Source organism: Rhodotorula graminis (assembly GCF_001329695.1).
Source record: "Rhodotorula graminis WP1 unplaced genomic scaffold RHOBAscaffold_16, whole genome shotgun sequence".
Classification (NCBI taxonomy): Eukaryota; Fungi; Basidiomycota; class Microbotryomycetes; order Sporidiobolales; family Sporidiobolaceae; genus Rhodotorula; species Rhodotorula graminis.
Window position 1 is genome coordinate 122233 of NW_017264943.1, and position 22068 is coordinate 144300.

The window sequence follows — 22068 nt, forward strand, 5'->3', positions numbered from 1 at the left end:
CTCTCGGCTCAACTCGATGCTCGAGAGAGGAGTGGAAGAAAGGCCATCGTCGTTGCAGAGCGCGCGCTCAGTCGAACGTGATCTTCTTGCCCTGAGGCTTGAGCGCCGACACCTGCTTGAGCGCCTCGGCCTGCTTGCGCTTGGCCTCCCACGACGGGTGCATCTTCTCGGCGGGCTTGCCGCCGGCTCCTGCTGCGGGCCTCGGAGCGGCGGCGTTGTTCGTCGCCGCCGCCGAGGAGGACGACGGGCCCGAGCGCGCCTTCCACCCGAGGTCGGCCTTGGGCGGCTCAAACTCGCGCCTCCTGCGCTCGGGCGCCGCCTCGCCGCCACCTCCAGCAGCAGCAGCAGGGGGCGCGTCGCCTCGTGCGGCCGCGGCGGCGCGACGTGCCGCGCGGGCCGCCTTGTCGTCCTTGATCTTTGCGAGCGGGACGAGCGTGCCGCCCGTCTGCTTGACGACGTGGTTGGCCGCCGTGCCGTACTTCTTCTCCCAGATGCTGCGCCGCACGTGATTCTGCGTCAGTCGCGTGCGCTTTGAGGCAAGAGAGAGAGAGGGAGAGAGAAAAGGTGGACGCACGCCTGCCTCGCGCGCTGTCCTCGGCGGTTCTTGCGCCCGCCAGCCTCCTTGCGGTCCTCGCGCTCGGCGTCCTTGACCCACTTGGCGTCCTCGCCGTCCGAGTCCGAGTACGAGACGTAGCCCGCGTTGAGCGAGGGCAGGAACGACGACGACGTGATGGGCTTGGAGGGCGGCGCGAGCGCGCGCGCCTTCTTGGCGGCGGGTGGAGGGGAGGGAGAGAGGGAGAGCTGGCGGCGCTTGAGGGGCTTGGTGGAGGTGGAGGTGGAAGGGGCGGCGGCGAAGCCGTCGTCGTCGTCCGAGTCGGAGCCGGACCACTCGCCCTCGCTCCCGACGCCCTCCTCGAGCGCAGCGAGCTCGCGCCGGATCTCGTCCTCGTCGTCCTCGTCCTCGCTGCCCGCGACGGGGCCCTCGTCGTCCGACAGGCCCGCCGCAGGCCCCTCGTCCTCGCTGCTCGCCGCCCCCTCCGCGTCTCCCTCGCCCGCTCCGCCGGTCTCGCCGCCAAGGAACGCCGCCTCGATCGCCGCCTGCCGCCCCGGGTCCATCGTGATGCCCTTCTTCATCTCGACCTTGTTCCCGGCGCCCTTGGCGTCGACGTCCTCGCCGAGCCGCTTGCGCACGGCGCGGCTCACCTCGTCCCAGCTGTCGCCGATCGCCTTGTGCGCGAGGACGCGGTTGCGCGCCTTGGACGGTGCGCTGTGCGGGTCGAGCTCGGCCCAGGGGAATTTCGGGGCGGGCAGGGTGGCGAGGAGGACGGGGAGGAGGGGCGAGGCGCGCAGCGAGTGGAGCTTGGAGAGGCGGGTGGTGAGGAGGTGCGTGGGGATGGGGTCGAGGTCGAGGGTCTGGGGGCCGCTCAGAAGGGTCGGTTTAGGTCCTGAGGGCAGGAAAGAGAGCTTGGGCGCACCTTGAGAGCAGCGAGTTGCGCCTCGAGGTCGGCGAGGAGGGCGGCGTCGACTTGAGCTCCCTCCTTGGGCTCCCTGCGGGGACCGCTCGCTTGTGGTCAGTTTCTGCGGTACAGGAGGTGGCAGTGAGATGGACGGACCGGGTCTGCTTGAGCTTGCGGGTGAGTTTCTGGAGCTCGAACGTCTTGGCCTTCTTGACGGCCTTGTGGACGAGGCGCACGGCGTGGTGCTGCGCGCGTTCGAGGGCCTGTCAGCGCTGCGAGAGCCGATTGGGAGAGAGTGGGCGCACCATGTAGGCCTTTAGTGCGGCCTCTGTTGCGGCCGGGTCTTGTTCGTCGCCATCAGCGTGAGGTCGGCGGCGCTTGCTCCCCTGCGGCGGCAACGGGACAGGGTGAGCTGGGATCTCGCACAGAGGGCAGTGAGAGGCGCACCTTGTTGTTCTGCGAGTCGGCGTGGCGCTTGCGGGCGTTGGGAGCCATGGCGGTGTGTGGAGAGGTCGAACAAGCTCGGAAGCGGCCGAGACTCGCTCGCCTCTGTCAACCTCGCAGCGCCCTTGTCGCCGGTATGGGCTTGTCAGCGTGCAGTGCAGGACCAAGGACGCCAGCTGTACGCGCAGCGGCGAACCGCTCCCCTCCTCTTCCCTTGCTCCTGCTCCTCCTCCTCGCTTCCCGCTCGTGGGAGCAAGCTTGCATCGACGTGCGGCTTGCTTTACCGCCGAGACAGAGCTCTGCTCTCGCAAGCGACTCGTGGCCGGACCGGAGCCCGGGCCTCGTCTCCGCGGCGCGTGCGTCTCCTCAAGGGACGCCGAGCTCGCTCGCCTCCTCCTCGCCTCTCGCTCCACCAGCTCTTGAGCACAGCGACTGCCGATCTCGCGCACCATGTCGACGCCGAGCACCACCAGCGCCGCGCCCGCCGCCTCGACGTCCGCGGCCAACTCGCTCCCCGACGAGCTCCTCGACAAGATCTTCTCGAACCTCGTCGGCACCGACACCAAGCAGCACCCGCTCTACAGCGTCTGCCTCGCCTCGCGCCGGTTCCACCAGGTCGCCCAGCCGCTCCTGTGGCACACGGTCGCGTTCGAGGTCGACGGCACCGGCGACGGCCAGGCGTTCGTCGAGGCGGCAAGGCAGCTCGGCCACTATACCCGTGTCGTCTCGCTCGCCTTCACCAAGGTCGCACGCGAGGAGGCCTACTTGGCCTACACGCCCGTCCTCAAGCACATGGCCGCCGCGCGCCGCGTCCAGGTCGTGCACGACACCGACAGCGAGGGCCGGCGGTTCCAGCCTGTCGCGCTCTTCGACAACATCGAGTCGACCAGTGCGTCCCCCTCCTGCAGCCTCTCTACACCCCGACGACCAATGGCTCACGTCGTCGCGCTCGCAGACCTCGAGCACCTCGGCGTCCTGCACCTCCCTCGCGACTCGAGCATGCCTCGCGCCAGCTGCCTCCGCACGACCGCGTCTCTCGACCTCGTCGGTTCGGGCTTCTCTGCGTTCCTCGAGTGCCTGTACCACGTGCCCGGGCTCATGCCGAGCCTGCGCGCGCTCGCCGCCGACTTGTGGTGGATGCCGGCGATCGGCATGCCCGACCACCTGTTCGCCCAGCTCGACATGTTCCAGGCCAGCGTCGGGTCCCTTTGGTCAGGCTCGCCCCGCGCGACAAGGTCCCCTTCCTCGCCAGCGTCATCCTCAACGCCGGCGCCCGTCCTCTCGCTCTCGAGGCCCTCGCTCGCCACGTGTCGATCTGTCGCGTCTTCCTCGACCGCTCTTCCGCCAACATCTCGACGTCCCTCGACAACCTTGCGCGCGGCATCAAGGCGGGCAACGTCAAGTCCGTCTGGCTCCCGCGCGACCCGACGTCCATCGGCTCGCCCTCGGACGACGTCGGCCTGTGCGCCGCCTGGGCCAACCTGTGCGACGCTGCGAGGGCGGCGGGCATTCCCGGGCGGTTCGTCGGCGACGCCGAGGACCCGAGGACGATGGTGGGCGGCCAGCTTGACTTTGGATTCTGGGATTACGCCAAGCGGCTCAGGGCGGCGGGCGAGGTCTAGCTCCTTCTCTTGCCCTTTTCTTTCTCGTCGTTCCTCTTGCAATGCGACTTTGTCTAGCCTCGTGACCCATCTCTGCGACGAGAAGAGAGAGGAAGCTCGACGCCCGCTTTGACCTTCTCAAGTTGCGAAGCCCGGGCCTTCCGTAGCTTCGGCGAGTCGCCGCTCGGCGTCTGCTCTCCTCTCAATTGGGCTCAGCTGATGGGCACAGGAGTGTCCCTGGCGCGGACTGTCCGAGCCGATCAATGAGCAGCCCGGAGCAGATCCCATTTCTTGCGCACGCCGACCGAGGGTGCGTGCGCCGTCGTTCTCTCGGCTCGCTCTTGCCGTCTCGCTCTCGCTCTCTCTTCCCCTTCCACGCTCGCGCCTCGAGAAGGCCTCTCACTCCCCTACCCGAGCCCGCGCGCCTCGCACTGCAAGCATGCACAACGGCGCCATCCCCGACGAGCTCCTCCTCCTCGTCTTCGAGGCGATCGCAACCCCTGCGCACACGGCCGACGAGTACGACGCCCGCCAGAAGACGCTCAGCGTCCTGTCGCGCGTCGCGCGGCGGTACTCGCGCCTCGCGCGCCCGCTCCTGTGGGAGGACCTGCGCAGCTCGCGCCGCGCGCACCTCGAGCGGCTCACGCGCGCCGAGGACCAGGACCGACAGGCGGTCGCGAGGGCGACCAGGCTGTTTCGTGTGTCGACGGCGGGCGCGAGGTCGGATGAGGGCGAGCCGGTGTCGCCCAACGAGGGCGCAGAGGCGGCGAGGTGCTTTCCTGCCGTCGAGGAGATCCGGATCGAGTGCGTGCGGTCGGCGCTCGACTTGACGCTCTTGGGCGTCCACGTCGGTGCGTCGTCGAGCTCCCTCCTCTTTCAGAGCCTCACAGGCGAACACTCACGGCGCTCGGACCTCTCGCAGGCCTTCGCCGACTCGTCCTCACGAACGTCGACCTCGGCGATTCGTCGCCCGTCCACCTCCCTCAGCTCGAGCAGCTCCGGCTCGAGCGCACCATCATCCCGTCCTCCCTCCTCACCGCCTGGCTCGACCCGTCGTACTTGCCGTCCGTCAAGGCGGTCCGTCTTGTCGCCCTCTACTCGGCCCTCCACGCCGGCGCACCCTCCCTCTCCTTCTCCCGCCCCTTCCTCGACCAGCTCGACATCGTTCAGACACCGGGACTGTCCCTCGAGGTCCTGCAGGCGCACCACGACAGCGTCAACCCGCCGTTCCTCTTCGCGTCGAGCCTCGTGTCGCTCCTCCCGCGACACCTCATCCTCGCCGCGCACCAGCTCGACGGCGCCGCGAGGGCGACGACGATGCTCCGCAAGGTCGGCGCGCAACTCGAGCGTGCGGCCGGCGAGGAGGAGCGCGATGAGGCGCAGCGGCACCCGCACGAGCGCGTGATCCTCCTCCCGCGCTCGCTCGACGCGCTCGCGGCCGCCGACCGTCGTGTCGGCGAGGCAGTCGCCGTGTTCGTCGCGACGTGCAGCGTGCGACAGACGACGGTGCTGTGGCACGGCGATGTCGACGGGCGGGAGAGCGAGCGCGACTTGGTCTGCGGCGAGTTTTGGCGGTGGGCGAGGGAGCTCAAGGAGAGACGGGCAGCGGACCTGTAGCGAGGTAGCTGTACCGAGTCTATGTGCGCGCACCGAGCAGAAGTGCGAAGCGAGTGAAGCAGAGACGCAGCGACGAGAGCGAGAGCCTCTCGAGGGCCTGAGCGGCCGAGCTTGGCAAAGAACGAAAAAAGCGTTGCGGTGCGACGACGAGTACAACAAAGACACGGCGTGCTGGATGACCTCCTCGTGCTCCCTCTCGCCCTCAACCGAGGAGGATGCGCAGCTCCTCCTTGCGCTGCGCCTGCAGCTCGAGCTTGGTGAGCGTGCGGCCGATGCTCATCCTGCGGGACAAGAACGAGGTCAGTGTCGACGTCCCACCACTAAAGAACGAGAGAGGGTGAGCGAGGGACGTACGACGCGAGCTCCATCTTGCGCTTCTGGATCTTGAGCATGTTGGTCTCGATCGAGTCCTGCATGACGAACCGGACCGTCTGCACGCTGTGCGTCTGCCCGAGGCGGTAGATGCGGTCGACGGCTTGGTTCTGCGGGTCAAGGAAAGACGAGTCAGTGGGTGTGCGAGAGAGAGAGAGAGAGAGGGGAGAGAGGCGCACCTCGACGGCCGGGTTCCAGAACGGCTCCATGAGGTAGACGCGACGACCCGCCGTCAAGTTGAGCCTGTCGCACGAGGAAGTTTGTCAGTGTCGGTCACACGAAAGAGAAGAGAAGGCGAGAGAGGGGACGCACCCGACGCCGCCGGCCCGGAGAGAGACGAGCAGGACCTCGCACTTGGGGTCGGCCTTGAACGCCGCCATGGCCGCCGAGCGCTGTTCGCGGTTCATGCCGCCGTCGAGTCGGTCGTACTGGATGTGGTTGTCCTCGAGCGCGTCGCCGAGGCGGTCGAGGAGGGTCGTCCACTGCGAGAAGACGACCGACTTGACGATCTCGCCCTGGACCGGCTGGAACCCGATCGTCGTGGCCGGCTCGGGCACGTAGTCCGGGTTGTAGTTCTCGGCGTGCGGGTTAACCTGCGAGAACGGGAGGAGGTCGACGAGGAGGGCGCTGCGGACAGGAGGCGAGCGAGACGAGGTCAGTGCGGGCGAGACGGCGAGGCGACGAGGAGAGAGTCGACGAGGACGGACCGAGTCTTGGTGCTGTGCTCGAATAGCCGGGTCGCCTTGGCTTTGCGACCCTTCTTGCCCTTGCCCGTCGCCGGCAGACCCTCGTCGGCCGAGCGCTCGAGCGCCTTCTGGTACTCGCGCGGCCCGATCTCGACGGCGTCGAGCGCCGGCAGGATCTCCTTGGCGCACACCTGGCACACGACCTTCTCCTCGCCCTTGACGTCGGGCCACTCGGGGCAGACGCGCAACTTGAAGCACGGCGCGCAGTAGACGTGCTGGCACCGGGTGACGACGGCCGACACGTCGTCCTGGACCGCGCCGCCGTCGTCCTCGGTCGAGTTGGCGACCGACGTCGCGCCCGTCTGCGTCTTGGTCTTGCGGGCGCGCTTGGCGGGAGGTTTGCGGCCGGGCTTGACGTCGTCGTCGGCGGCGGCGCCGTTCAGGTCCTCGACGTTGGCGCGCGAGAAGGCCTGCATGGCGCAACCGCACTCGGAGCAGTCGCCGCCGCCGGCGTCGCGCATGAGGGCGAGGAGCTGGATTGCGCGCGACTTGGAGATGCCGTGCGCCTCGATCGTCGCGACGAGGTCGCCGCCGTTGGCGCTCGAGCGGTCCTCGGTGTCCTGGAGCAGCGCCGGGTGGACGCAGATCTGGCGCAGCTTGAGGAGCTCCTGGAGGATCGAGCAGAAGTTCTTCATGACCGAGTCGTTGGCCTCCATCTGGGCAAAGTCGTGCTTGTACCGCTGGTGCCGGCTCGCGTAGAAGGCGCGCTCGGCCTCGGTGAACTTGAGGTGGACGAGCGCGTTGTTGATCGGCGGGAGCGACAGGATGGGCTTGCCCTGCGTGTCCTTGGTGTCCTTGGTGCGGCGCAGGGCGATGTAGCGCATGATGGCCTGGAGCCGCTCGGTGCCGAGCTCGTCGCCCTTTTGCGCGAGGACGCCGATGTACTGGTTCCAGACGTGGCGGTCGAGGAACGGCTCGAGGCGGAGGAACCGGACGAGCGAGAAGATGTCGTTGAGCGAGTTCTGCAGGGGCGTGCCGCTCAGGCAGATGCGGCGCGAGGTCGACAGCTCGCACGCCGCTCGCGCCTGGATCGTCTTGTGCTCCTTGATGATGCTGCGCGAGGAGAGGGCAACGAGGGCGAGTGGTCAGTAAGGCTCGGGTGAGGAAGGAGAGGGCGAGAGAGAGAGAGAGGGAGAGAGGGCCGCACTGCGCCTCGTCGAGTACGACCCGGAACCACTGGATCGCCTGGAGCGGGCTGACGCCCGAGCCCTCGACGCGCTTGCGCTTGCGCTTGTTCTTGGCCTTGGCCTTGGCCGCCGCCTCCTTCTTGTCCTTCTCGTCGTCGACGAGTTCGCCCGGCGGCCGCTCGAGGATCGAGCCGTCGGCGGCGAACCCAAACACCTGCATGATGCCGTCCTCCTCCTCCTGCGCCTTCTGCGCCTGCTTCTCCTCCTCGTCCTCGCGCTCCTCCTCGGCGCGCGTCTGCTTCGAGAACTCGGTCCCGACCGTCGAGAAGGTCGTGATGACGACGTCGTGGTCGGCGAGGCGCGCAACGTCGCTGCAGCGCTGCGCGCCGTGGTAGATGTAGATCTTGAGCGGCGGCGACCGGGCGCGCTTCTTGCCCTTGGCCCGACTCGTGCTGCCCGCCGACGGCTCGGGCGACGAGCCGTCGCTGATGCTGTCCGACTCGTCGTCGTCGTCGTGGTCGGCGTCATCGGCGTCGTCGTCGCTGTCGGCGACGCGCATCTTGCGCTGGACCGCCCTGCCCGCCTTGGTCGAGCGCTCGACGACGATGCTCTTGCCGCCGTCCTCGTCGACCTTGATGTCGGCGCCGTCCTGCTCGACGTCGACGTGCGCCGTGTGCTCCTCAAACTGGCTCTCCCAATTCTGGACGGTCGACAGCGGGCACACGATGAGGGTCGCGCGCGAGCGGACCTCGAGCTTGTCGAACCGCGACTGGAGCGCCTCCTCGCGCTTCTTCTCGCGGCGCTGCTTGGCCTGCTTCTTCTTCGACAGGGGCTTGCCCGACGCCGACGTCGACGACGAGCCGCCGGGGCCGTCGCCCGCGTCGGCCGCCGTGATGCCCCACAGCTGCGACTTGAACTGGCTGACGTCGACGGTGCGGCCTGCGCCGGCGAGGTCGGCCGCCTTGAGCTTCTCCTCGAACCGCGGGTCGAGCTTGTCCTTGGTCGGCGGGTCCTTGGCCCACTCACGCGCCTCGGGCAGGGTCGTGCACACGAGCGAGATGATGACGATCGTCTTGCCGAGGCCCATGTCGTCGGCGAGGATGGCGCTGTAGACGAGGAGGGCGTGCATCAGTGAGAGGCGCGAGAGGAGGAGAGGGAGGGTGAGAGGGAGGGAGGAACGGTCGCGGACATACCCTCGAGCTTGAGGTGGCGGCTTGACGCCCTCGATCTGCAGGTCGGTGACGACGCTCCTCCAGCCCTTGGGCCGGCCGTACGGGTCCGAGATGCGCTCCCACAGGGCGACCATGGTCGGCTTGTCGCCGCGCTTGTCGCGCTCGGGCACCTCGACGAGCGTCTCGCGGTCGAGGAGGAAGGCGAGCGCCTGTTTCTGGTGCGGGTAGAGCTTGGTCGCGACGATCGGTGCTGAGGGAGGGAAGAGCGTCAGTACGAGGCTGCAGAAGGAGAAAGAGGGGGGAGAGAAGAAGAAGAGAGTGGACGCACGAGGCGTGACCTCCTCCATCTCGACGCCGCTCTTGAGGTCCATGAGCACGTTCTGCACCTGCTCGCGCTGCGCATCGACCGTCTTGACGACCCTCTGCGCATCAGCTCCGACGCCGCCGCCGTACATGCCGCTGACGAGCGCCTGCCGGCGCCGCTCGGCGTCTGCGCCGCGCGCGCCGACGCCCGGCGCCGGGTTGTGCGGGTTGGCGTACCGCGCGCCGTGGTGCTCGGACGGGTTGTAGTGCACCGGGTGCGCGAGCCACAGGGGCGGGTGGGCCGACTCGAGGGCGGTCGCGACGAGCGGGACGTCGAGTGGACGGGCGAACAGGAGGAGGCGCAGGCGCATCATGACGGGCTGCAGGTGACGAGAACGAGTCAGTCACGAAACTCGTCGTCGAGGAGAGAGATAGAGAGCGTGGCGACGCACGTTGCTGTGGCCCATGCGCTCGACAAACGCCTCGCAGTACAGCTTGCCGTTGCCGCCCTCGGTGATGCCCGTGCCGTGCCAGCCGTCGCCGAGGAGCGGGCCGAGGATGTCGGCCGCCTTGTAGTCGACGAACCCGAACATCTCGTGGCGGACGGGCGTGTACAGGCGCAGCATCTCGCGCCACTGGCCCTGGTTGTACGTCGGCTTGTCGCGCCGGATATGGACGGGGAGCGGGCAGTTGAAGGCCCGCATGGCGCGGTCGTACTCGGCCTGCATGGCGATGAGCTGCTCGGCGGCGACGGGCGTGCCGTCGGCGAACTGGGTCGGCGGCGGCGGCGGCGCGACAATCTCGGTCACGCGGTTGAGGACGAGGCCGAACGTGAAGATGTCGCCGAGGCAGACGGGCGACTCGTCGATGACGACGTCGTCGTCGTCCGACACGGGCTGAGGCTTGAGCTCGTACACCTCGAGGTCGCCGTCGTCGGCCGTGAGGTCGAGGACCTGGTCGACGGCGCGGCCCTTGCCCTTGGCGCCCTGCGGCGTGGCGGCGGCATGAGGCCCTCGGCTGGCACCGGGGAGGTAGGACGAGGGCAGGCGGGCGTTGGCGGCCGACGAGATGACGGGCATGCGGCCGACGGCGGGAGAGGAGGACGAGGTGGACGAGGACGAGGGGACGGGAGGATAAGGCGTGTAGGTGAGGCCGGACGAGCCTGCGACGGGTGGGGCGAGCCGCTGCTTGGGCGATGTAGACGCGTAGGCGGCGAACCCGCCTGGCGTGCCCGACAGGCCTGCGGCGAACCCGGACCCGGCTGCGCCTCCTCCTGCCGCCGACGAGAGGGGCGAGCGGGAAGCACCGACGACCGCCGCCCAGTCCTGCGCCGCTCCAGACTCGCCGCCATCTCCTGCGCGCGCCCCTGCATGCCCGTGCGCGCCCGCTGCGCCGTGGCCGTGGCTCTTGGCCGCCCCATCTCGACCTCCGAGCCTCCCGCCGGCACCCCTCCTCGAGTCGCCTGCGGCGTGGCGCGCCGGTGCAGGCGCGAGCTGAGGCTCTGGCGAGTCCTCGGTGAGGTCGAGCGTGTCGCCCTGGGGCCGAGGAGGGCGAGTCGAGGTCGAGGCGGTGCTGGTCGTGGTCGTCGCTGTCGCCGTCGTGGGCAAGGGCGGCGCGAGCAAGGGCTGGTCGACCTCGGTGAAGCCGTTGGCAAAGTCCATGCGCTCTGGTGGTGCGCTCGCGGGCGTGCGTGCCCTGGTCGAGTCGAGTGATGAGCGAGCGAGCGAGAGTTCGACGTCGGAGGCGATCGAGCAGAACAGTCTCGTGCGTCGTCGCCTTGCGAGAGCTACTGCTCGCCTGGGAGCGTGCGTGTGACAACCACGGCCGCCCGAACAAGCCGGCACGAGAGAGGCACACCTCGGCGAGCTCACGGACCCTCGCAAGCGCGCTCACCTCAGCGGCGCCTTTGCTCGCTCGAACGCTCTCGAACGCTCACGCGAGAGCAAAGGCAGTTACCAACAACACGTACAAAGAGAAAGAGCCGCACCCGCCGCTTCAAGCCCCGGCCGCCGCCGCCTCCATCTCGTCGATGATCCTCTGCCGCTCCTCCTCCTCCATCTCCTCCCGCACCCGCCGCAGCTCCTCCTCCTCCTCGTCACTCTGGCCCCTCCCCTCGTCCATGATGGCCGCACCACGCGCCTCGTCGTGCTTGCGCTTCTTGCGCTTCTTGCTCGACCCGGCGTGCGCGTGCTCGTCGACCTCCTCCTTCTTGCCCTTGCGCTTGCGCCCAAAGCCCGAGCCCGACGCGGCAGCCTCGGCGAGGGATGGGTCGGCCTCGAGCTCGGCGCGCCGGCGGTTGATGGCCTCCATCGGGTCCTCGGGGACCGGGCCCGACAGGTCTTGCCCGGTCGCTTTGGCGTACGCCTCGACATCTGTGCACCGCGCTCGACCGCATCAGTCACTGCGCGAGAGAGCGCACAGAGAGAGAGACGAGAGGGAGAGACACGGCGACGCACCGACCGACTTGCGCTTCATGATGAGCGACGTGATGAAGGCCGGGTCGAGGCGGTCCTCCTTGTTGAACTTGTTGCGCACCTCGCGCCGGGTGCGAGTCGGGAACAGCGCCGCGATCATCTCAAAGTCGGTGCCGAACTGCGAGACGGCCTGCGCGCGTGACGATCACCCACGTCAGGCACTGCGCCGGGATGGCGAGAGGGGCACGACGAGAGGGAGGGGAACGAGCGGCGACGCACGTCGAAGAACATCTCGGTCTCGTCCTTGGTCCACCGGGCGGCCGTCTTGCGCTTGCCGTACGAGTTCGAGTTGACGAACCGGTCCTGGGCCGATTCCTCGATGACCTCGCGCGGGCCGAGGTGCTCGTCCTGCTCGCCGACGGGTGCGCAGCTTGGGTCAGTCCTGGCTCGTATGTACGAGAGAGGGGAGAGAGAGAGAGAGGTGGACGCACCCCGCCTCGGTCGACCTGCAGGCTCGACTCGTCGAGCACGAGCTGCCCGTCAATGATGCGCATCTGCGGCGCGTACTGCGTCTCGACAAAGTCGTCGGCGCGCTCGCCCGCACCCTCCTCGTCCTCGTCCTCGTCGCCCTCGCCGCGTGCCGAACCTTCCTCGCCGTCCACCGCGGCGGCGCCGGCGTCCGACCCGGACGGACCGGCCTGCGGCTCGTCCTCGTCCTCCTCCATCTCGCGCAGGCCCGCCGGGTTCGCGCGCGGCGCCGGCGTCGCGCTCGCCTCCTTGCCCTCGACCGCCGCTGCCGCCGCCTCGCCGTCCTGCTCGTCGCCGCTCTCCTCGAGCTGGCCCTTGGCGCGCAGCTTCATCTTGCGGCGCTTCTCCTTGCGGGCGCTCTTGGCGTCGAGCTTGCGCTGCTCGAAGAAGAGGGTGCGCTCCGAGGGGCGGCCGATCGAGAACTTGGGGCGCACCGACGCGAGGTCGGCCATGAGCGTCTCGGACGGGTCGACGGTCGGGAGCGGCGCGGGCGACGCGGCCTTGACCTTGACCGACGCGCCCTTCTTGGTGCCCTTTTTCTTCTTGGTGCGCTTGGCCGACGACGTCGCCGCCGCCGGGTCGAACCCGTCCGAGTCGCCGTCGTCGTCGTGGTCGTCGAGGCCGTTCTGCGCCTCGTCGTCCTCGTCCTCCTCGCCCTCTCCCGCCTCGCTCTCGTCCGACCCAAACAGCGCCTGGTCCGCCTTGCCCTTCTTCGGCCCGACCCGCCCCTTCTCCTGCCGCCGCTTGGCGCGCTTGCGCACCCTCGCGTCGATCGCGTCCTGCGCCGACTCGTCCTCGTCCTCGTCGTCGCTCGCGCCGGCCGCTGCCGCCGCCGGCGCCTTGGCGGATGCGGACGGCTCGAGGTCGTCGTCGCGGTCCGAGGCGGCGGGAGAGGCCGCCCGGGCGGCGCTCTTGCCCTTGGCCTTGCTCGCGCGAGCGGCAGCGGCCTTGGGCTTGGCGCGCGATGCAGCCGCCTGGCGCTTGGCCGGAACAGCTCCCTCCTCCTCGCTGCCGGCGGCGGCGGCGGCGGTGCGCTTGGCCGCGGCGCGCCCCTTGCCCTTCTTCAGCGCCGCCGGCTCGCCCGCCTCGTCGCCGTCCTCGACCGCTCCCTCCTGCTCGGCCGTCTCCTCGACCGCCTTCTGCTTGCCCTTGCCCTTGGTCTTGGCCGCCGCCTTGACCGCCCTCGGCAAGCGCGTCCCGCTCGCCGCCTTGGTCGCGCCCGTCGCCGCCGGCTGCACAGGCTCGTCCTGCTCGTCCGCCGCCGCTGCCGTCTCGGCACGCTCGCGCTCGGGCGACTCGGCTGCGTCGGGTGCGGCGCGACGCCCGGACGAGCGCGTCGTCGCGGTGGCCGACGCCGAGGTGGACGCGGCGGGGCCGTCATCGGGCGGCGCGGACGGCGCAGCGATGCTCTTGCCCTTGGCTCGGCCCTTGCCCTTTGGCGAGCCCGGCGCCGTCGCCTCGGCCGCAGTCGGGAGCGGCGCCGCCTGGCGAACCGGGCTCAACGACTCGCGCAGCTCGCGCTCGCGCTGCCGCTGGGGGCTCTCGGTCGGCGGGGCGGTGCCGACCGCGAAGGCGGTGCCGCGCGCACGTGGCGAGTTCGGTGCGGCGGTCGACGGGGTAGGGCGCTGTGGGGAGGAGAACGAGGTCGAGGCGGCGGGCGGCTGGAAAAGGGAGCTGTTGGCGACGCGCTGAGGGGAGGAGGACGGCGGAAGGGGGAGAACGGCGGTCGCGCGCTGCGGCGACTTGCGCTGGGTCGGCTGCGAGGGCGCGAACGAGGTGGCCTGGGTCGACGCAGAGGGGTCGGCGGGCGAGAAGCCGAACGCGGTCGACGAGGCGAGGGAAGAGGCGGGTTGTTGCGACGACGACTGGGTCGAGCCGGTCGGGTCGGCTGGCGCAAACAGGGAAGCTTGTGGGCGTTTGGGTGATGTCCTGGACGCGGCTGCTGGTGCGCTCGAGGCGGAACCCGAGGCGGTGGGGGCCTGCGAGTCGGCGACCTCCTCGGCGGCGTCCTCGTCGAGAGCCGGGAGCGGCGCGTGGGCGGCTCGAGGTGTCGGACCGGCGGTTGAGCTTGCTGTCGAGCCCTCGCGGTGTGTGCGAGTCGAGGCAGGCGTGGGCGCGGCGGGTGCTTTGCGCTTCGGGGCGAAGCGATGCCCAGATTTGTCTGCGACGCGAGGAGGAGTGGGTCAGTTGACGCACAGAGCGGAGAGTGAGAGCAGGGACGCACTGACGCGACCGGCGGTCGACATGGCTGCGACGTGGTGGAGCGAAGAGATGAGGACGAGGAGAGGCTTGTTTGCCCGCGACGTCGACCCGCTCTCTCTCTCTGGCTGGCCGAGCGAGGGCCCTGCATGCGCGTAAGCCTAGCTTCAGTACTCTCACGCGCTCCCGAGCCACCCAGAGGCTGTTGCCGTCGTCCTCTCCTGGTCCCCCGCTCGCCAACTTGATGAGGATGCTCTCGCTCGCCTTGTGCTCTCCAGCGGCACTTCCTCCCGCGCAACTGCGCGAGGATCTGTGTCGCTGTCGCGCCGGCACTGCCACGCCAAGTCCTCGGTGCGTCCCCCTCGACCTCCCCTTCCACTTCTTCCCCCGCCCGCTGACGGTCCAGTCCCACAGTCCACCGCTCTCCTCGGCGAGGCTCGGCTCGAGCGATGCGCAAAGGCTGCGCTCGGCTCTCGGCTGCGCGAGGATCGCCCATTCGACCCCGCACGCACAAAGTTGCGCGCACGGCCCTCGGTGTTTGCGCTGGCTTTCGCGCTTCCGCCGCTTCGCTCTCGCTTCTCTCCCTCCTGCGCACGTCGTTCTCGCGCTCGTCGGCGCTCGATGGACGACTCGCTGCGCTCGTCGAAGGAGGTCCTGCACTCGCAGCTCGTCCGCCTGTACGACTGGATCCTCGCCCGCAAGTGGTCAGGACCGTCGCGACCGGCGCGCAGGTGGCCTTCAAGCGCACGACGCACTGGGACGCGCTCCTGCCGCACGAGCGCGCCAAGGTTGTCGACCTCGTTCTCTCGAGCTACGTCCAGCTTTGGACCCGCCGGCCCGAGGACCACTTTGACTGGAACAGCGTGCGTCCACTTTTCTCTCCTGCCCTCTCTCGCCTCGTCTTGACGTCTCGTACCCGACCGCACGCAGATCAAGTACCGCGAGCTGCTCAAGATGGTCGGCGTCATGGCCGGCACTGTATCTGAACGAAACCGGGTGCGTCCTCTCCCCCTTGCCCGCACAAGCTGGCAGGCCTAATCTGACTCTTGCGCACAACCCTAGATCCGCCACGAGCAAGCGCGCCGAACGTACGACGCGATCCTGGCGAGCGTCGAGCGGGTTGAGTTCGCGTGCTGGCGCCGCCCCGACGCGCTCGCCTCGTTTGCAGTGTGGCGAGACGAGCTCTGCAGCGGGGCGGGCTTCACGATCGTCAAGCTTCAGCGCATCGAGCACATCGCGCCGGGCGTCGTCCTGCGCGTGCTCAACGCCGCCGTCGACCAGGTCGAGACGGGTCTGCAAGCCGGTCGCCTTCCTGCGACTTTCCTCGTACGTCCCTCTGCAGCTTCGGCGCCTCTTCATCTCTCGCGCTTTCTAGGCGGCCGTCGACCACGAGCCTGACCCACTTGCCCCTCGCAGCCGTCCGGCGACGAGCTCTTCGTCATCGCGCACACCTCGACCCAGAAGGACTCGAAGCGCTACGCCGACTTCCTCCTCTTCCTCTACGACCTCGACAAGCTGTACCGCACGCCCATCGGCGCCTACTACGTCCCGGACGGGGTCTACCTCTCGCAGCTCGACACCGCGCTCGAGACGCTCCACCACCCCGCTCAGCAAGCCCACTTTGCGCGCCTCTCGCCCGGTCAGCAGCTCGAGGCGCTCGACAAAGGGCGTGGCATCCTCTTCTCGGCGTGCGCGGAGCTGCGGCGTGCGGGCCGTCTGCCAGATCCGGCGGTGCGGGTCCGTCCTTTCCCTCCTCTTCCCTCCCTCCCTCTTCCCTTCCTCCCTCTTCCCTATCTTTTCATCGAGCTGACACGGCTCGTCTTCTTCAACTCGCAGATCGGCCGATTCTACGAGGCCATCTTCTGGCCGCCTGTCGACGAGCAAGGTGTTGTTGCCGGCCCGTCGCACCACCTCAACTTTGCTTCGCCGAGCGACGCTGCCGGACTAGGGTGCGTCGTCGTCTCCCCTCCCTCCCTTCTGTGTGTCCGAGTCACGACGACAGCCTGATCTTGTTCCCACCTTCCACGGCCGCAGAGCGCCTCACGAGCCGGTACGTCCTCGCCCTCTTCCCTCGCCCAGTCGCTCCCTCCCTCGAGCGTCCTCGGCCTCACGCTCCCTGCCCCTACAGACACAGCAACCATCCCTCCTGCCCTCATACTTCCCTCACCAAGCCGCAGCCCCTTCATCCTACTGGCCTCCCGCCCCGCAGTACCACCACCACCACCACCTCCTGACCTCGCCCTCGCACTCGACGCCCGCCTCGTACGGCTACAGCCCCTCGTCGAGCGCCAGCGCCAGCAGCTCGGCCTACTTCTCGCCGACGATGCCGCAGGGGCGCTCGCCCGGCATGCCGCCGCCGTGGCTCGCCGCGCAGGGCGTCGGGCCGCACGGACCTGCGCAGCTGCAGATGCAGCCGCAGCCGCCGGCGAGGACGGGACGACCTGGTCCGTCGCGTGCAGCGAGCGGTCCGGCGTACGACGGGGAGGAGCGCGCGCGGCTGGAGGACTGGGCGAGGAGGAGGAGGTAGAACGAGCGCGAGCGTGAAAGTCCTCCTTGAGCGCCGAGATCCAGCTTGAGCCGTTCTGAGAGGGCCACGAATCCTTTGCTCGGCTCTCGTGATCTCTGTGACGGCTTCATCGAGAGCTGAAAGACGAGCGCGGCGCAGGACGGCGGCTTTCGAGATCTCGAAAGTCGACCTTCTCAAAACTCGCTCGCTCGCTGCAGGCTCGAGAACGAGGGCACCAATGCAATAGCACATCTAAATAAGTTACTGTCGCTCGCCGACGCTCTCCCCCCTCTACGGCCCCGAACCGCTCGCTCGCTCGCGCAAGAACGTCTCAAACTCGGGCACGATCCCCTCGCCCCTCGCGCCGCGCCCGTCGTACGTCCTCAGTGCGACCCCGCGCCGCGCGCACTCGTCGACGACGGCCTGTTGTGCCGCGTGGGCCGACGATGGGCGCGCGTTCGGGAGCCACAGGTCGTGCGGGACGAGGAGGAGCTCGAGGTTGGGGAGGAGGGCGACGATGTCGAGGACTTTGGCGAGGCGCGACGGCGCGTTGCGGAAGGACGTGTGTCGTGCGGGTTCGAGGGGCGAGGGCGACGACGGTTCGGCGAGGACGAGGCGGACAAAGAGGTGGCGGCGCAGGGCGGCGTGCGAGCGCTGCCAGCGGTTGCGCACGAGGGCGCGGTCGAGGGCGCGGTCGAGGTCGACGCACCACAGGACGGGGAGCGTGTCGCCGAGGGTGGCGAGCGGCGCGAGGAGCCGCACGTCGGCGTCGCGGTGTTGGTCCTCGCCGATCTCGAGCACCTCGAGCTGCGGCAGGAGGTTGGTCGCCCACCGCGTCGGGAGGTACAGCCACTTGAAGACGCGGCAGTCGACGATCGACAGGTGGCGCAGCGCGGGCATGACCGAGTTGCTGAGGATCGAGGGCTCGGTGAGGGTGGCGGACGAGAGGGTGAGGGACGTGAGAGACGGGAACGAGGTTGTGCGCCTCGACTCGAGGGTGAGCTCGGTGTTGACGACCGTGAGGTGACGCAGCTCTGTAGGGGCGAGAGTGTCAGTACACTAGTCTGAGAGACAGAGAAGGACGCTCGAGACGCACGGGTGAAAGGCGCGAAAGTGTCGAGCTTGACGCGCTGGGTGCGCGACAAGACGAGCTCCTCGAGGTTGGGCAACACCTCCGGCCATCCTTGGAGGCGCGACGACAGGTCGATCAAGATGCTGAACGACGGGCCCTCGAGGACGAGCCGGCGAACCGCACGTGCGCGCGCCGTCGAGACCCGAAGGTGGCGCAGGAGGGGCTGCAGGACCGGGTCGCTCTGCGCGCTGTCGTCCGTGTAGAGCTCGCGCAGGATCGGCACGCAGAGCAGGGCCATGATGCGGCACGTCTGGCGCACGACGAGGAGGTGCTCGTGCGGCGGCGGGCGGTACCGGACGCTGTTGATGAAGACGAGCGTGTCGGGAACGAGGAACGACAGAACGTTGGTGACGACCTCGTTCGGGAGGCGGTCGAACAGGCAGGTCCCATCTTCTGGCGGCTTGCTCGTCGCCCAGAAGTCGACGTCCTGGCGCCGAGCGCGAGTCGAGATTGGCGAGCTCGGCATGGCCCGAGAAATGGACGGCGGTGCAGGTGACGAAGGGAGCTGTAGGTGGGGGATAGGGCGTGTTAGTGTCGTACCGGAATGGACAGAGAGCCAGAGGAGCCGTGAAGCGCACCTTGGCTCGTTCAACCGGGAGGTGGGGAGAGTCGCGAGGAGGTGACACGGGAGGCGACTCGGACAGGTGCGCTCGGTGTGGTGAGTCGAGATGCTGATGCCGCTTTGGCCGCTGCAGGGAGCGCTGCGGCGCCTGCCCTCGACGGGCGCGAAGAGTTGGCGAGGACGGGGAGGAACCGTTCGGCGCGGCGAGAGGTGGACGCGGCGCTGGCGGCGAGTCGGTGCGCGGCCTGCAGCGGGTCGGCGAGCTGCTGTGGTGCTGGCAGGCTCGCTCTGGCGTATCGAGCAGCGTGGCAGAGGTGCGAGAGCAGTTGGTCGTCGTCGTCTCCCCTTCTCATCTCTTGTCCACTCTCGCTATCGCCACGGGCTCTGCTGCTCGACGAGACTGCTACGGATCGTCTACAGCGTTTATCGTTGTCACCCTATCGCGACGGGGCGAGCCCTCGCCGCATGCTCGCTCTCCCTCGTCCGCCCCTCCTCGCCTCGAGTCTACCAACCTGGCTCGCCTCATCCTCGACCTCGTGCGGCCCCGCCAACCACCTCAGCCTCATCGAGTCGACAGCTCGACCCGAAGCCGCCCCCTCGGACCGACGAAGCCGCCGCCTTTGCCCGACGCCGCTCCCTTCGACGACGCACTCGGTCGCTCGCGAGGCGAGCGGCCGCCCAGTCTCATGCGGGCTGCACAAGATGGAGTGCAGATGGACGAGGTGGATCATGAGACGACGGTGGATCATGGCCGGGCGAGCAGGATGCTGTAGAGCGAGCGCGAGGGTGCAACTGGCACGCCTTCAGCATCGAGGTTGGGCTTGAGCGGCACAGAGAGAAAGCTATGCAGCCTGTGCTGGGACACTATCGAGAGCAGGTCAGCCTTTGTGAGCCCCGAGAGACGAACGCTGTGCGGCAGAGCAGCTCTCGAGCTCGCGATGCCGTCGACCTTCTCAAACTCGCTCGCTCTCACGCAGCTCGAGGGCGTAGAACACGACACGAATTGCATCTCGAGAGAACTCACTGCGCCCTCGTCGTCGCCCACCGCCCCTGAATCGTCGCGCCGCTCCTCCTCGCGGCCCGCTCGCGCACGAACGCCTCAAACTCGGGCACGAACCCCACGCCCTCGTCCTCTCGCGGCTCGTACGTCCTGAGCGCGATGTGGCGCCACCTGCACTCGTCGACGATGGCCTGCTGCCTCTCTTCTGCGAGGCGCGCGGCGGCCTGCCGCGCCGGGTGCGCCGCGCCGAGGTCCTGCGGCGCGGGCGGGGCCCAGAAGGACCGCGGGACGAGGACGAGCTCGAGGTTGGGCAGGGCGGGGAGGATGTCGTCGAGGAGCTTGAGGAGGCGGACGTGCCGAGCATCGCGAGGATTGCTGCGCCTCGAGGAGGAAGCCGCGTCGTCGTCGTCGTCGTCGTCGAGGGTGAGGAGGATAAAGTGGCGGCGGCGCAGGGCGGCGCGCGAGGGGGGAAAGTTGAGGCGCACGAGGGCGCGGTCGAGGTCGACGTGCCACAGGACGGGGAGCGTGAACGGGAGGCGGGCGTACGGGACGAGGAGGCGCACGTCGGCGCCCTCGGTGCGGTCCTCGCCGACCTCGAGGAGCTCGAGCTGCGACAAGAGGCCGGTCGCCCACCGCGACCGCAGGTACAGCCAGCTGTACATGCGACAGTTGACGAGCACCAACCGGCGCAGGGACGGCATGGTCGCAGTCGTGAGCGTCGCTGGATCGGTGATTGTCGCGGACCAGAGGACGAGCGACACGAGGGAACGGAAGTCGGTGTAGGTCGGGCTGATCGCAAAGTCGGCGTTGACGATGACGAGGTGACGCAGGCCTGCAGGGGGTCAAGGTGATCAGTTCAGGACTCGACGGTCGCGACAAAGTGAGAGAGAGACGCATTTCTGAAGCGAGCGAGGCCGTCAAGGTGGACGCGGTCCGTGCCCGACACGACGATCTCGTCGACGTTGGGAAGCACCTCGGCCCACAACGACCAGTTCCGCAGCACGTGCATCAGGATGTGCTCGAACGAGGCGTCGAACGCGAGCTTGCGGACGGCCCGGCGCCGCGGACCCGACGCCATGACGACGCTCAGAAACGGCTGAGCGGGCGCATCGTGCGCCGTGTTGCTGAGCCCGTCAAAGATGATCTCGTGCCGGCACAGCAGGCGGGCGCAGAGCATGTTCATGAGGCGGCACGTCTGGCGCACGACGAGGAGGGGGTTGTCCTCGGGCGGCGGCTCGGGAACGACGACGGCGTTGTCGTCGGCGGCGGCGACGACAGGGACCTTGCCAGGCTTGAGGAACGACAGGATGCTGAACACGATCTCGTTCGGTACGCGGTCGAACACGCAGGTCCCGTCTTCTGGCGGCTTGCTCGCCGCCCAGAAGTCGGCGTCCGGCATGGACAGCGATGAGGGCGGCGACTCCGACGACGAGATGAGCTGCGGGCCGAAAACGATGCGTGGCAGTATCATATGAGACTGTCGACCGAGCCGATAGAGGGGTAGAGGAGCCGTGAGACGCACCTGGGCTCGTTCAACCGCGAGGTCGGGTGGTCGAGGCGGACGAGGTGACCGAGGACGGGAGAGGGGGCGCTCGCCCGGCAGAGCTGCGACGCAGGCTTGAGTGCACGTCGTCGACCGTGGCTCGCCAGCAGTCGAGCCGGTGGACGAGGTTCGGCGGCGACGCAAGCGCGAGGACGCGGCACGAGGGAGCAGAGCTCGCTGGCAACCGCGGCGGGCGGTGCACGACGGGCAGGACAGGGTTCTTGAGCGTTCAAACAAGAGCTTGACAGGCTCAGTGGCTCGCTCGAGGTGGGACGAGGAGCTGTTCGAGGAGTGACGCGCCTCTCTCTCATCGCTCCTCGTCGACCCGCTCTCCACTCACCTGCTCGAGTGCGTGCTCGAGTACCAGCCCACCCTGGCCCGCACACTGCCCGCTCGCTCGACGGCCCAGGTCCTGCGCCGCCGCATGCCCGCCCCGTCCTCCCCTCGGCCTCTCGCTCCCCACCCGCCTCCGTCTCGCCCACACGACCAGGGACAGCGCGACTCGGCCTTCTCGACCTCGCCCACCTCGATCAGCAAGCCCCAACCCGCCCACTTCCACCCCTCGTCGACCTCGCTCTCTCGCGCCTCGCCCCTCGTCCTCGACTCGCTCACCCGCCCGACCCTCCCCTCGTCGTCCATTTCCGACTCGCACGCCTCGTTCGTCGACCTCCTCCGACCCGACGGCTCGGCCTACTCGCCCCCTCGACCGGGCGCAGCCGCACCCGCGCAGGGCAGCTCGTCGACCGGCGACTCGGCGAGCCCCACCTCGTCGTCGGCGAGGCGCGCGTCGGGCTCGAGCAGGAGCGGCGCACCGCGCGTGCGAGGGTCGAGCATCACGAGCCTGCATGACTTGATGGACCGCGCCGCGGCCGATGCGCCGCCGAGGAGGAGGAGCAGCTTGCCGCACGGCGGGCAGGGGCCGACGCCGAGGTCGCGACGGGCGAGCGACGTCGCGAGGGCAGAGGAAGGAGCGGCGGCGCACAAGGGGCAGGGCGACGGCGAGTTGTCCGAGCTGAGCTGGGGCAGGTGGTGGCCTTTCGCCGTCGTCGAGCCCGAGGCGGCCAAGGGCGTCGCCGTCGCGCTCCAGGACGCCGCGTCGGCGCCTCTCCCGCCGACACCACCGGCCAAGGACGCGCACGACGCCTCTCGCGGCTTCCTGTCGCTGTTCGCGGGCAAGCAGGCCGTCACGGCGGCGCAGGCGCAGGCCGACGCCCAGGCCGAGCAGGACCGCCTCGAGGCCGAGCTGCTCGACGCGAGCCTCGACGAGTTGAGCATCGCCGCGTCGCGCTCGGCCGAGTCGCTCGTGCTCGACGCAGACGAGTGCCCGCCGGCGTCGCCGCCCAAG

The 22068-nt window shown here is 69.1% G+C and overlaps 7 protein-coding genes across 7 annotated transcripts; 3 read left to right on the forward strand and 4 right to left on the reverse strand.

The window, feature by feature from the left end:
• Positions 1–26: 26 nt before the first annotated feature.
• RHOBADRAFT_55991 (uncharacterized protein) lies at positions 27–1952 on the reverse strand (the record flags this gene model as incomplete). The annotated part of the gene is made up of 6 exons (XM_018418119.1): positions 27–494; positions 575–1413; positions 1476–1548; positions 1614–1702; positions 1763–1843; positions 1905–1952. The coding sequence occupies 6 exons, from the start codon at positions 1950–1952 to the stop codon at positions 68–70; spliced, it is 1557 nt and encodes a 518-aa protein (XP_018268206.1). The 3' UTR covers positions 27–67.
• Positions 1953–2351: 399 nt separating this feature from the next.
• On the forward strand, positions 2352–3523 carry RHOBADRAFT_47000 (uncharacterized protein; the record flags this gene model as incomplete). Its single annotated transcript, XM_018414905.1, has 3 exons — positions 2352–2790; positions 2857–3103; positions 3154–3523. The coding sequence occupies 3 exons, from the start codon at positions 2352–2354 to the stop codon at positions 3521–3523; spliced, it is 1056 nt and encodes a 351-aa protein (XP_018268207.1).
• A 418-nt stretch (positions 3524–3941) lies between these two features.
• RHOBADRAFT_55992 (uncharacterized protein) lies at positions 3942–5119 on the forward strand (the record flags this gene model as incomplete). Its single annotated transcript, XM_018418120.1, has 2 exons — positions 3942–4353; positions 4425–5119. The coding sequence occupies 2 exons, from the start codon at positions 3942–3944 to the stop codon at positions 5117–5119; spliced, it is 1107 nt and encodes a 368-aa protein (XP_018268208.1).
• A 202-nt stretch (positions 5120–5321) lies between these two features.
• On the reverse strand, positions 5322–8991 carry RHOBADRAFT_18418 (uncharacterized protein; the record flags this gene model as incomplete). Its single annotated transcript, XM_018412429.1, has 11 exons — positions 5322–5400; positions 5474–5601; positions 5671–5734; positions 5804–6118; positions 6199–7290; positions 7385–7497; positions 7579–7830; positions 7966–8196; positions 8290–8470; positions 8558–8786; positions 8865–8991. The coding sequence occupies 11 exons, from the start codon at positions 8989–8991 to the stop codon at positions 5322–5324; spliced, it is 2811 nt and encodes a 936-aa protein (XP_018268209.1).
• A 1843-nt stretch (positions 8992–10834) lies between these two features.
• On the reverse strand, positions 10835–14027 carry RHOBADRAFT_55994 (uncharacterized protein; the record flags this gene model as incomplete). The annotated part of the gene is made up of 5 exons (XM_018418121.1): positions 10835–11211; positions 11296–11443; positions 11533–11661; positions 11745–13942; positions 14006–14027. 5 exons carry the CDS (start codon positions 14025–14027, stop codon positions 10835–10837), a joined length of 2874 nt encoding a protein of 957 aa, XP_018268210.1.
• Positions 14028–14601: 574 nt separating this feature from the next.
• Positions 14602–16548, forward strand: RHOBADRAFT_55995 (uncharacterized protein; the record flags this gene model as incomplete). The annotated part of the gene is made up of 8 exons (XM_018418122.1): positions 14602–14649; positions 14712–14843; positions 14911–14976; positions 15043–15306; positions 15397–15717; positions 15817–15929; positions 16015–16030; positions 16109–16548. The coding sequence occupies 8 exons, from the start codon at positions 14602–14604 to the stop codon at positions 16505–16507; spliced, it is 1359 nt and encodes a 452-aa protein (XP_018268211.1). The 3' UTR covers positions 16508–16548.
• Positions 16549–16777: 229 nt separating this feature from the next.
• On the reverse strand, positions 16778–20579 carry RHOBADRAFT_55996 (uncharacterized protein; the record flags this gene model as incomplete). Its single annotated transcript, XM_018418123.1, has 4 exons — positions 16778–17520; positions 17583–18123; positions 19273–20012; positions 20249–20579. The coding sequence occupies 4 exons, from the start codon at positions 20577–20579 to the stop codon at positions 16778–16780; spliced, it is 2355 nt and encodes a 784-aa protein (XP_018268212.1).
• Between the last annotated feature and the right edge of the window lie 1489 nt (positions 20580–22068).